This window comes from Mastigoproctus giganteus, chromosome 3 (genome assembly GCF_048544385.1).
Source record: "Mastigoproctus giganteus isolate SK-2022 chromosome 3, ASM4854438v1, whole genome shotgun sequence".
NCBI lineage: Eukaryota > Metazoa > Arthropoda > Arachnida > Uropygi > Thelyphonidae > Mastigoproctus > Mastigoproctus giganteus.
The window spans coordinates 18408714-18422320 of record NC_143577.1 but is presented as its reverse complement, the minus strand read 5'-3'; the positions used below and the strand labels follow the sequence as shown (position 1 = coordinate 18422320).

At 39.3% G+C, this 13607-nt stretch overlaps 1 protein-coding gene across 1 annotated transcript in view; it reads left to right on the top strand.

The window, feature by feature from the left end:
- The window catches only part of LOC150087761 (transforming growth factor beta receptor type 3-like), a 371467-nt gene that overhangs the window by 43722 nt on the left and 314138 nt on the right, over positions 1–13607 (top strand). The window contains exon 2 of the mRNA XM_090369867.1: positions 9081–9218. Within this exon, the coding sequence (XP_090225993.1) occupies positions 9155–9218 (64 nt within the window). The 5' untranslated portion in view covers positions 9081–9154. The remainder of the gene's footprint in view (positions 1–9080; positions 9219–13607) is intronic.

The window sequence follows — 13607 nt, the reverse complement described above, 5'->3', positions numbered from 1 at the left end:
CTTCTCTGTCACAGAATACTTATTCTCCATCGGCAACAACACACCCTATCCTGCGACATTACTGCTGGAGTACCGCAGGGGGGTGTGTCCTATCCGGTGTCCTGTTCACAGCTATCATCGTGCCCATTATTGCCTCAACGAATGGTCTCCTATGCTATGCCGATGACCTCAAACTGCTGACTCAAATTAACCCTGGCGACAATCCCGTTCAGCTCAGCAACAGGATCAATTCCCAACTTAAGGATCTAGAATTGTACCTGGCAAACTTCAATCTAAAAATCAACCCAGTGAAGTCTGCTCAGGTTATATTCTCCCTTAAATCCATGCCGACAGTACTCAACGTTTCACTCGCAGGGGTACGAATACCAAACGTACCCTCGCACATAGACCTTGGCATTCTGTTTGACCAAAAGATGTCCTTTGTCAACCAGATCAACAAAATCAGTACCAAATTCTCTCGTCTACAATGGATCTCAAAGCAGCAGCTGCTACACGTCCGACATCCTGTCACTGTTAAAAGGTTCATCACCTCCACCGTCTACCCCGCCATTCTGTATGGTGCAGAAATATGGGCCTCTGCTGCACATACAAACCTCAAGCGGGTGCACACCGCTGAATACTGGTTACTGAAATGGGCCAATAACAAGCTTCATCTACCTCCCGCTACCACAACTACCATGATGGCACAAGCACTCGACATCCCGAGGATGAAGTTCCTGATCGTGGAAAATAGGCTAGTCTTCACAGCCAAACTCATCACAGGCCAGATATCATCTCCAAATATTTGGAACGCGTGCTCTTGGAGGATTCCACAGCCAAGCCTAAGGTCGGTACCAGCACTCGTGGCTCACCACAACAGGCTTGTACTCACTGAGAGATTTCTTCCCAAGCAGATGCTCGCTGCCCTCAACCGTGTGGACGCCGACATCGACAGCATAATAAGTAACAAGGACAGACACAACTTTATCAAAGCCCTTGAACCCTTATATATGGCCAACTTGTATTTATGTCTAGCTCTGTGTTTTTATGCTGTATTTGTATTTCTTTTGCATTTGTGATTGGCATTTTGTAGCCTTTGGTATTTGTTCGCTGTGTTTTTGTAGCCTTTTGTATTTGTACGCCGTACTTGTCTTTTCCCTAACTGCTATATGTGAATCCCTGGCGCTCGTCGCCGTGATGGGATATTGTGCTGTAACTCTACTTCACAATAAAGATTTATTTATTTATTTACTCATACATGAAATCAGTGGGGATTGGAGCAAGATGAAGGAGAACTGGATGAGCAGGAGGAACAAAATCAATTTTGTCTCTTTAGCTCATTGTAGGCTGGCAAAAAAATGAAAACAGTATAAGTACGTAACGATAGAGAGTGGAGGAGGATATGTAAACATATATAGTAACTTATATCGGGTGGCACGAAAACAGTTCAGCTCCGCTGTGGTAAACTCTGATGTTATAGAGCTCTGTATAAAGGCCGGAAATGTGTGTAATATTATGTTTGTGAAGTATGAATTAGTTGTTTCTAGCCACCAGGAAGGCGATCACCTGGTAAGCCTGCTTGCGCCCGTCTACACCATGAGGAGGTGGGCCATAATTAGACGAGAGTCGTGGTGGACCACGAAATATCCCGTACGGAATGCCCAAAGTGAGTTTGGGATCATTCTTAAATAATTAAAATTAACAATGAAAAAAAAAAAAAAAAAAACTCCCACACTGACTGGTGGAATGAAAGAACAGCGGATACCAGCAATACAGCCTCTACCATAAGGTCAGCAAAAAATAAATAAAAATAAAGATTAAAAACATCCACCCCAAGTAAGCTGTGGAGTCTTAAAACGTGTCCTCAAAAGGGCTAACATAGAAAAATAAATAAAAATAATAAGAGGAAAGAAAAAGGAAGAAGATATATAAATACCGCCCGAGAGCCAGCTCAGTGCCAGCATAACACGCAATACAAAAGACAGACACCGTGTGAACCATAGTGCCAAAACAAACATGTCAGTATCCACACGAAGACAGTTATGTTTGTTTCTTTGTTATTTGGCTTTTAGGAGCATTAGCAACTAAGGCCATATTGCTCCGGGGATAAGCGGTGGTCATTCCCTGACTTTCCGCATCCTCCGTATTTGGTGCACGAAGACAGTAAAGTAGATTAAAAAAGGCAGAGTTAGAATATATTATACTACCTATTCACTGTGAACAGTGGACGATGGATAGAGAAACATGTCAGAACCTGAATAGCAGCAGGGTGGGCGAAGTGAAGAGAAATGGCAGGAGTTTTTTTTGTTAATCCCTAAATCATCTCTGGCTATAAGGCCTTAGTACTCGTATATTGCGTGTATTTGTCGTCAATTTGCCTGTTTATGAAAGAAAAACCAACCCAAGTTTCCAGGCGAGGAAACAAAAATGCAACCCTAGCCGGAGGCATTAGCATTAGTAGAGGCATATGATGCAAGAAAGCAAGTTTATGCAGCATCAGCCAAAAAAAAAAAAAAAAACCAACTTCACCCCTCCGTTCGTTCGAAATACCTGTCCAGCTGAGCCTTAAATTTATTTAGGCTATCAACTTCCACAACAAGGGATGGAAGTCTGTTCAACCAACCAACTACCCGCTGGCTAAAGGCAAATTTCCGCACATCTATCCTACATCTGTCTTTCCTCAATTTGAATCTATGCCCTCTCAGGTGATTATTCTGAGCAAGGGGAAGAATCCCATCGGCATTGAGCATGCCCAAACCATTCAAGGCTTTATACACCTCTATCAGATCACCTCGCCGGTGCCTAGTCTCCAGACACTGTAATTTGCAAACTTAAGCCTTTCTTCGTAAGAGCAACCCTTTGTTCCATTCACTAATCTTATTGCCCTTCTCTGTACTCGTTCCAGCAGCTGTATATCCTTCTTGAAATGAGGCCTCAAGACCTGTATACAGTACTTAAGGTGTGGCCTGACCATTGCCTTTTACAAGGGAATAATCACCGCTTTATGCCTTCTAGAAACATTCCTGTATATCATTGACAAGACACCATGAGCTACTCTTGCAGCTCGTCTGCACTGCTCAGAGAACTTCATATCTGCCTGCACAACCACCCCCAGGTCCCTTTCATTCTCTATCACTGTCAGCATTGTACCACAGAGTTGATACGTTGCTCTGGGGTTGCTGTTTCCCATATGTAGTACTTTACATTTGTCAATGTTAAACTTCATTTGCCACCTCTCAGCCCATCTGTTCAACCTTTCCATATCCTGTTGCAGCAGCATAGCGTCAGTAGTGTCCTTAACAACCCTGCCAACCTTTGTATCGTCTGCAAACTTGGACATTAAGCTTGATATACCATCATCAATATTATTTATAAATACCGAAAACAATAATGGACCCAACACTGAACCCTGAGGGACTCCACTAATAACATTAGTCCACGATGAGCAGTGTCCATTGATTACCACTCTCTGTCTTCTCCCCCTCAACCATCCCTTTATCCATAGCAGCAATTTGCCTCCAACGCCACACTGCTCCAATTTGTGCAGCAGTCTTCCATGTGCAATAGTATCAAAAGCTTTTCTAAGATCCAAGTATAAAATATCAAAGTTATTCTCTGCATCCAGTTCTTTTGTGACTGCATCATAGTATCCAATGAAATTGTTCAGACAAGACTTCCCGTTAACAAACCCATGCTGTGTCCGAGCTATAACTTAAGTCTTGTCTTGATGATCCTGCAGTGCTTCTTTAACCAGTGCCTCCATTAATTTTCCTGGAACAGAAGTTAAACTCCCAGGTCTATAATTACTTGTGTCAGCCTTTGATTCTCCTTTGTGAATTGGGGTCACATTTGCACATCTCCAATATATGGGTACCTCCCCTGAGTCCAAGGAAGCTCCCATAATTATGGCTAAGGGTTTGCTTACTTCCTTTGCTTCCTCCTTTAATACATTGTATAACTGGATAGATCCCATCCACCCGAAGTGCCTTTCTTGTGTTTACCTTGAACAATTTCTCCTGCACTTTACTCTCAGTTATTATAAGATTATCTAGCTTACTGCCAGAGTTGAATACACCTCTGGCATACCCCTCCCTGAATAACTCCTCGTGTGAATGTAGATGTAAAATACTTGTTTAGTTTGTAAGCACCTGAGCAGGATCATCAATAGTTCAACCATGAATATCCAGTGGACCAATTTGATTCATCTCTTTCCTTCTAGAGTTTGCATAGGCAAAGAATTCTTTTCTGTTTTTTTTTTGCATCCTTTGCCAAAGATTTCTCATAATCTGCCTTTGCCTGCCCAATCTCCTTTGTGACTTGGTTACAGACCAACTTATGTCTATTATAGGCTTCCATGTCACCCATTAATTTATATGTATCCCATGCATTTTTCTTCTCTGCCATCTGTCTCATTAGTTCATCTGACATCCATTTAGGCCTCAACTTTGAACAATATTTCTTAGTTGGTATGTAAAGCCTAGTAGCTTCCAGGATAAGTTCTTTGAATGCTTCCCATTTCGAATTTGCTGTTGGTGACATCATCAGTTGGTCCCATTGTATAGAATTTAAATACTGTCTCAGACCATCGTAGTCGCCTTTAATGACGCAAAAAACCCTTCCCTTTACTCCTGATGATAGAGAGAGAGAGAGAGAGAGAGATAATGTTTAATGCCCCTCACGGCCAAAAAGCCAGGGGTTTACATTTTTACAGCCTCCCGAAACTTCCGGGAAATTCGAACAATTATTTACAAAAAAAGGTAATTTTACAAATGAAAACATATTTTGATACAAAAGAGAGAATTCCTTATGAGAGTTAAATTTGATAGTTACCTCTTTGAGTAAATCCCACTTCAGCACACTGTGATCACTGCCACCTAGTGGTTCCTTTATCTGCAGATTCTTAACGCATGAAGAATCGCTACTGATAATCAAATCAAGAATATTGTTCCCTCTAGTTGCCTCCCGAACATGCTGATGTAGAAAACAATCATCCAATAAATCCACAAAAGCCTTGCTAGTGTGTGAGTAACCAGCCCCCAAATTCCAGTCAATATCTGGGAAATTAAAATCCCCCATTCTGATTTACTGACTCTCTGATTTACTGGCCCACTCTATTTCCCTGTACATTTTCTTATTATACTCATCGGAGTCATTAGGCCTATAGCACACTCCTACTCTCAATTTTGATCTCCCAATACGTATGTCACACCAAATGACTCGACACTGCACTGTTCAGCGATGTCGACTGGCTTCACTTCCTTGGATTTTATGTTTCTTAACTAATAGCATAACCCCTCCTCCCTTCTTATCCTGTCTATCCTGTTGTACTGTTATACGACAATCTTCTCCCACGATTACATAAGCAGTTTATGGGTTCTGTGGTGATTGATGTGGTGAAAATTTAATGACAAAATGAGACCGGCTAACTAAGTCACGTTATCGATGCCTTATTGACGGAATTAGAATCCAGACCTTTTTCACTCAGCTTGGTGAGGACGGTAATTATATCCGCTGTGCACTCTGACGGGAGTGCTATCTGATAAGATGCCAGTGAGATTGAAAGGAAAAAAGTGTATAAAACAATGGTGAAACTGCCATCGATGTCTGGAAGTGAGAACTGGCTAATGTTACAGTACCATGTGGAGAAAGTGCATGCTAAAGAAATGAGAATGCTGAGCTGGTGTGCGGAGTGGTCAGAAAAGATATGATCGGGAATGTTTGTGAATAGCGATTATTGAGGATAAGTTAAAAGGAAAATAGATTAAGATGATATGGGCACATTAAGAGAAAGATATTTCGTACGCTGGAAACCGAAGAAATGGATTTAGGGGGAAGAAAAAGACATGGAGTGAGGGAAGAAGAGGCAGAAAAATATGGAGGATCAATAAAAAAAAAAACAGCATCGTATATGATAAAAGCCGAGGAAGAAGAAAATGAAACTGTTTTAAGATATTATCTCATTTACTGTCAGTCACATATCACAAACAGTCTGAATCTGACACTGAGTACACTACGTGTAACTACAGTTGACTGTATGAGTCGACAGTATGAGCAATGTGAGTTGACTTTCCACTTCAGGACCGAAATAAATATTGTACGAGGGCTGTTCAGTAAAGAATGATCATAATATTTTTTCTTCAAAACATACCATTATTAATCATCCATATTTTGATGGTCCTTTTCAAAAAAGCCCCTATATAATGAAATGCACTTACTCTAACGTTTCTGTCATTCTTCATACATGGTGGAAGCAATTTTCTGATATGCTTTTGAGAGTCGCCTCCGATGTCTTTACAAATTATTCTGACGACTAGAAACGTTTCTCTCGCGGTTCCTTTTTTTAACTTTGGAAATAAAAATCGCATGGTGCAAGGTCAAGACTGTAGGGTGGATGATGAATACATTTAATATTAATGCAGGCTAAGCAGTGGACAACAGTATGAGCAATGTGAGGCCTTGCATTGTCGTGATGTGGCATCCAATCAACAGTGACCAGTTGTGGTCGTTTGCGACGAATGTGATCCCGAAAAATGTGTAGTACGGTCCTGTGACAGTTGTATGACGTGGCACAACATGCTGTTAAACCATTCCTTGAATGTCAAAAAAGATTACCATAACATTTCCTGCAGAAGCCACAACTTTTGATTTTTTTTTCGGTGTTGGCGATGACGTAGACTCAATTACCGAATATGGTGAGGTTCTGCACAAGGTGATGACGGCGGATGAGACATGGCTTCATCATTTCGGCTCAAAGAGTAAGTAACAAAGCTGTTTAGCCATGTCTCATTCGCCGTTATCACCTTGTGCAGAACCTCACCATATTCGGTAACCATCTATTGCAGCTCCTGACAAACCTCCTGCGAACTTGCGGTCGTTCGGGTGTGAGTAGACTTGTAACCCAACGTGCCATATGCAAATACAAACATGTGTCATATGCAAATAGTCATGGAGAATATCGTGTGTGTGTTTCCTACCGATATTCTCAACATCTCTGCCAATTTTTGTACTGTTATACGACAATCTTCTCCCACGATTCATAAGCAGTTTATGGGTTCTGTGGTGATTGATATGGTGAAAATTTAATGACAAAATTTGAGGGCACATTCTGTTCCTCGCGTGTCATGTCCATTGTTAGCATAGGCGAAACTGAACAGGCATAAACTTGACCGACTGCCAAGGTCACCCGTGCTCACAAGTCAACTCCGCAGTTGCTATGCAATGCAGCTTGGTTTGGTCTTAAATTTCGCAGCTCAGCTAGAAATAGTAAGCAGTACGGTCGTTCATGAAAAATTATGATCTTCTTTATTGCACAGCCCTCATATAATAATAATCGAAAGTTCTAGAAGTATTATTTAACTGCTGCTTACAGAAATTATCGAATTAAGGTTTACTGTCCGCTATCGAGGTCATCCATTGTCTGAACTACTTGATCATAAAGAGTAAACTCTTGCTTGTGTGTCATCATCCTGCTCAAACAGTACAGAATGTAATGATCCCTCTTAATCTGGATGTAGTGTTTATCATTCCCACTAAATGCAAGTGTAGTTTCCCTAAAAATGGAAATTCATTGGGTAGAATAATGTCTTAAGAGTCAACAACTGAAAATTCCGTTATCTGAAGTGCGTTTGTACAATGATTAAATTCTTCAGAATTTAATTAAATTGCGCGTTTTAATGACAGAATATACCTAATCCTCGCAGTATTTCTCTATTGTTTTCACGGGCATTGGAGAATGAGGTAACTTTGAATAAATGGGTCTAAAAATACAAAGCGATTGGTTCGTGTTGTATTCATTTGCATATGTATCTTTCCCTTGGCTAGTGGATTTGGAGAGAGAGAATTAATCTGTTACGTGTTGGCAAAACTCCAGTACCTCTACTCAGACTCAAACGAAATTATTTAACCGCTCCAATTACATAAGGCAAGAAAGGATTGAGCTGCAGTGTCTCCCCTACTAATCCCCCCACATACACACAGACGAGGAATAGAAAGCGAGTAGTATTGTCGGACGGTTTTATGGATCCCTTCTTTGAATTCAACGTCATAGCAACACGTGTTTAACTTCCGCCGACTTGTCTGCTACAGCGAAAAGCTGGTGCAGACGGGTCCTTAAAATATTTTCGCATAATTAAATACAACGGAAAACGCGAATGTTAGCACAGCTGTCAAATATTTAAACGGATTCCTCATCAGGAATGACCTAGCATATGATGAAAATGGGAAATTGAATTTTATGGGTTCCAGTAGCTTCGGTGGTGGTCTTTACTAAGGAAACAGACCTGTTTTGTGCCCTCCGTCCGACACAGACCAACAGAAGAGGCTGCAGAAGTGGCATTCACGTGTACTCCATCTGTTTCTATAATTTGTGAGCTATGAGCCATCGAAAATCATGGAGACTGGGACACTGGTGCATATTTTTTTCTAACCCCACAGATGGCTCAGTGCTTTTAAAGGATGTTTCTTGTTTTTTTTTCCCCGATGCTCATTTTTATTATTTTTGTTAACAAAATGCAAAACGTCTGTGTAATAGTCATGCCTCATACGTGCAGCGTGAACCTTTTAAAATTTATTTTTAATTCTGTTAGCTCAAAACTTTCTAAAGGAGTCGGAATCCAACAGTACGAGTGGACTTAGGCTGAATTCGTTGTGGTAGATGGGTCAACAAGCTTCAAAACCTTTGAAACGCTGCTTGTTTTTATATTTATGTCTGCAGATGCCAGGACATTTACAAATATGCGTAGTCAATGATTAGTGTAGGCATGCGAGTTCAGTCAGTTTATGGGGGACGAAAAAAGGTGAAACATGTGTTCGCTTTTCATCGAAATGAGCGAAAGCTTTGACTCTGCCACGTATTTTGCCCATTGTTCGAGTTTCGAAAAATATCACGCAAACGATTTGCAATCTTCTGGTAAAAAACAAACTTTCAGCTTTTTTCTTACCATATGTTGTTTAATTTACATGCTGTTTTTCTGATTATTCAATTCCTTTCTATCGTTTGAATAATTTTATTTTACTTTTTTGTATTTTAGGTACAGAACTGCAAATTTAAGTATGCGGAGAAATATTTAGAAAATGTTTTTTTTTTTTTTTGTTGATTTTAGGTTTATAAGAAACAGACCGTATTCTAAGCCACTAGTGTGGCTTCCAGGTGGCGTGGTGATCAGTGGTGGCCACTATGGCCGCCAGCATCATCTTGTTATCCTTGGCCATCAATTGGGGTTACATCGCCAGTGTTGAAGGTAAGCAATGATTTGATTTCTTTGGGATACTGAATTGCATTTGAGATGTCGGTAATGTAACCAGGATTTTAGTATTAAATTAATGGCAACAGCCATTCCTTTAAAGGCTTCCGGACATGAATACTCACTTTACTGGTTTTTCGTTATTTTATCAATTTCATTCGCGCCCTTTATAGTTAACATAACTTAAATATTTAGGGATATACACTTTTTTTTACTTGTTCTAAGAAACTTTCTCATTTTTTATAGTCTTTAAGTATCATATCACAGCAAATGAGTGAGTGAACAATGTCAAGAGTGGTGGGGATCTTTTTAACCGTATTCCTGTTATCAGTGGCGGATCCAGAAAAAAATATCAGGAGGGGCACCATTTTGTGCACTAGAATGGCAGTCACATTAGCATCAGTGTTGCCAACTGTGGTCAGTTGAAAATAGCTGAGACACAATGCAAAAATAAATAAAATCCTATGTTAATAATGAAAAAAATTTTTTTTTTTTTTTTTTGTAGCGAAAGGGAATTTAAACAATTGGAGTATATTTTCCGAAAAACGACAGGGGGGCACGTTCCCCGGTGCCCCTACCCTGAATCCGCCACTGTCTGTTATATCTGCACGAAGCCTCTCACCGGCTCTGATGCAGCTGAGGAAGTTAAGTTATCTTGTCATAAAATAATCTGTGTTAATGCGTTAGTTTATTGATCTCGTGGGTAGCCAATTCGTATAGTCACCGTACTCCCTACACCGGTGGAAAAGACCTGAGTTCGAATCCGGTCAATGACGCGAGGAATTTTAATGGATATTTTTCACAATGTGGCTGAGTTAATCGGGCTCAGGCAAGGGTAGTATGGTTTTCTTTCTCCTGGAAACTCAGGTTTTTCGTCCAGCAAACAGAAAATCGACCACAGAACACACGCAATTTACAGACATACATGTATTATAATGGCACAATAAGTTGCTGATTGCCTACGACAACTAACCATTCAAGTTTATTGATTTATTATAATTTAACATCTTGGTTTTTAAAATATTTTAATTTAAAAAATTTAAATTGTATTTGCTTGTACATTTAAAGAGTCAAATTATTGTTTTTGAAACTGTACAGAAAGTCATGCTTGAATTACCTGTCTGTCACATTAGGACCACCCGATAATTACTTTTTCTACCCGTATGTGTTGTCTGTAAATTGCGCGTTCTCTGGTCGGTTTGCCTGATCGATAAAACCTTGCTAACCTCGTCCAAGACCTAATCAGCTAGTCAGTGAGAAAAAAAAAAAAAACACCCATGAATTCCTCACTTCATTGACACGGTTCGAATCCGGGCCTTCTCCTCCCCCCTCGATGTGGGGAGACAGTGATTATAGCCACTGTACTACATGCGAAGAGAATTAACAGGATCAGAAAAATACTACATAGATGCAGTTAATTTACTGTGACGGTATAGCGGTGTCTCGAAAAACTATTCAGACTTTGAATAAAGTTTTTCCAGACACCGTTATATGCGCCATATTTCTCATACGCAGGAAACACTCACCAGAGTCCTATGTCTCAACTTTAATTTCTCAGCAACACTCAGATACACATGCTTTCTTTTTCCACTAGTTTTCTTAGCGGCCATGATGATACTCTGTAAGTGAAGTTATAACAAAGAAATATAGCTGAGACAAGCACTTAACAAGATGATGGTAGTTCCCGGTTTTCCCTGGTGGCAACGAAATCTATTTCGCCCATTTAATCCAAAGTTGGTTAAGTCGAGGTACATAAATCGAAGTTTCACTGTATATTTATTTCTTATTATAATTTATTTATGGTTTATTTATTTGATATTCGGAATCTGTTTTCTTGAAGCTGTAATAGCCATTTTTAGATTTTTGCTTAGTTTAAAGTCATTAAAATATTTTAAGTGAAGGGAGGCCTCGTACTAAGAATTGCAATATTCTGATTTTAAAAAAAAGTTTCGACCTTTTCTTACCATGTATACTATAAAATTTTCAGAATGATAGCGCCACCGTACAACCACTCAAGTTTTGTAAAACTGCCGGTAGATGGCTGGAGAGTGTGGTTTAATGATACGCTGATGCAGTTGTAAGTTCTGATGTCCGTTAGTTGTTGCAAACTGGACTGCATTTACTTCTGTAAATGCAAAACGTTTTGTGAGCTGCCAAATGGGAGAATTGAAGACTGAGAAACGTTAGGCTATACGTAATCGTGTTCGACGTGGTATGAGTACTACAGAGATTCTGAGAGAAATTGCAGAGGTTTACAGTGGCACGTGTTGGAGGAAAACTAAAATTTCAAGTGACAATAGCGCATTAAAGAAGTCGGTGGCTGACAACTCGCAACCGAGGACTTCCATCACTTTCGAGCAATTACAAAGACTCGGAATATTGCGGATGAAGACAGGCGAAATGCACTATATCAGCTGACCAGCAGAAAAAAATTGTTCACAAGTACAGCATGTACATAAAGCCACTTTTCAACTGTCAGATAACATGTCAAAACTTGCAGCTATGTCAGCGTATGCTTGGACATACGCACTCCTGCCATCTACAGGAAGTTTCCATCTACGGAACCTTGAGTGGTTGTACAGTTACGTTGCTGTTCTGCGAATTAAATGATCAGCTTGTGTATACAGGGTTATACAACTAAAATGCAACCGAATTTGCAATAATCCAATAAATGTGACCCGGTTCGGATATTTATTACTGACTGTCCTTTAGCATTGCAAAAATGATTTAGATGCAAGATAATGTTTCGAAATAAATATATTTTCCTCTCTGGAAAAAGGCAAGTTATGCATCCCACTAATAATTGCTACTCTTCAAAGACCACTGCTGCAACAATAAAACTACCTTCTGCCACTAAAATGTCTTGCTCCAGATCCGATGACATTTCTCTGTTGCCATAGTTACCTTGTATACTTCGTTGACCAAAGGGTTGATTGGTGAATGGATAACTTATATTTATGACCGAATGAACCGTACTTCATGTCTTTAGCGTTATTGTCTACAAACGTGGTATTATTATTTTTTTATAATATGCAATAAATATTAAATTTATAAAAATAAATAACTAATAATAAATAAATTCTAAAATAAAAAATAAAATTTTTAGAATTAAGCGCGACGTTTAAAATATTCAGTATTTTTCATTGGTATAAATAGGGAAGCTCCGTTTCTCTCAGTAAATGAAACAAAAAGGATAAAAATTATTAATGAAAGCGCAATCAGGACGTAAAGTGGGATGTTCTTAAGAAGAACAGTCTCTGAAGAATTGGGGGGGGGGGGGGTTAATTTGCTTGAATATTTCATGCGTCATGGTCGACTCTTTTCCGTACATATCCATTACTGCTTCACACGGATTCGTATGGCTAGAGATCGTTGGAATGTTTATTACGACATCTTTATTACTCTCAGCCTGCTGGCCATTTCAGTTTACGACTCCAAGACTACCTTTTTATATCTGCTATTTGTCGCCACATGTTTTCCCGATAGCTTCACCTCTCATCTTCAGTCTTTAACAATGTCTGTGAACGTCTCGGTTGCCTTAAAGAATGAATATAGCTCCACCAATGTAGTCATTACACAAAGAAAGTTCTCGTCTTTAGATTCTTCTATTTCCTCTTGGGGCCAATGATTTGCATAGAACAGAGCTGTTTTCGTCCACAGCGTATTGCTTAAAATTACGTTAACAGCCCGTTATTAAAAATAAAAACTAGTTGTCTATTTATTTGTAGTTGATTGGACTTAATGGGCTGTAATCCTCTTAAAATTTACGGCCTGAAAAAGAAAGATCCACATTTTCCTTGCTCGCCCACGTTCGAATTGTCACTATGTTTCTAAAAGATCCGCGTAATGTTTCTAATGACAGTTAATTTTAAAGATATAGGTGCTTTCCAACTGGGAAATAATATATTTTTTTAATCGACTTTTCTGTGTTCGTCTTTTTGATAAACATTTTCTTATTGTTTTCGATGCCATTAGTGAAGAAATAACAAGCAGAGATTTTTTTGCTCAGCTACAGTAAGCTGGCGAAATATTTTAAATTCCAATTAGTACTAAGGAATTTAAAATAAAACTTTAAAAGAAAAACTTTTTTATTGCATATAAAAGGCACACGCCGTACACAATACCCTTCACGGCTACAAGCTAGGGGTTTACAGTAAAGGCTAATACAATGTAATAAACAAAGATGAGATAGGAGGGAAAAAAATATTACTAATTATACAAGTGAAGGATTAAACATTGGAGAAAAAATTACAAATTTACATATGAAACGATATACACAACAGCATGTTATCAAGTTAAATTATTCTCCAGGGAGCAGTCCTTTTACAGTGATGGAGTCATCCGAGCAGGCGCAGAAAGTTGGAACAATATAGTGATGGATCCACG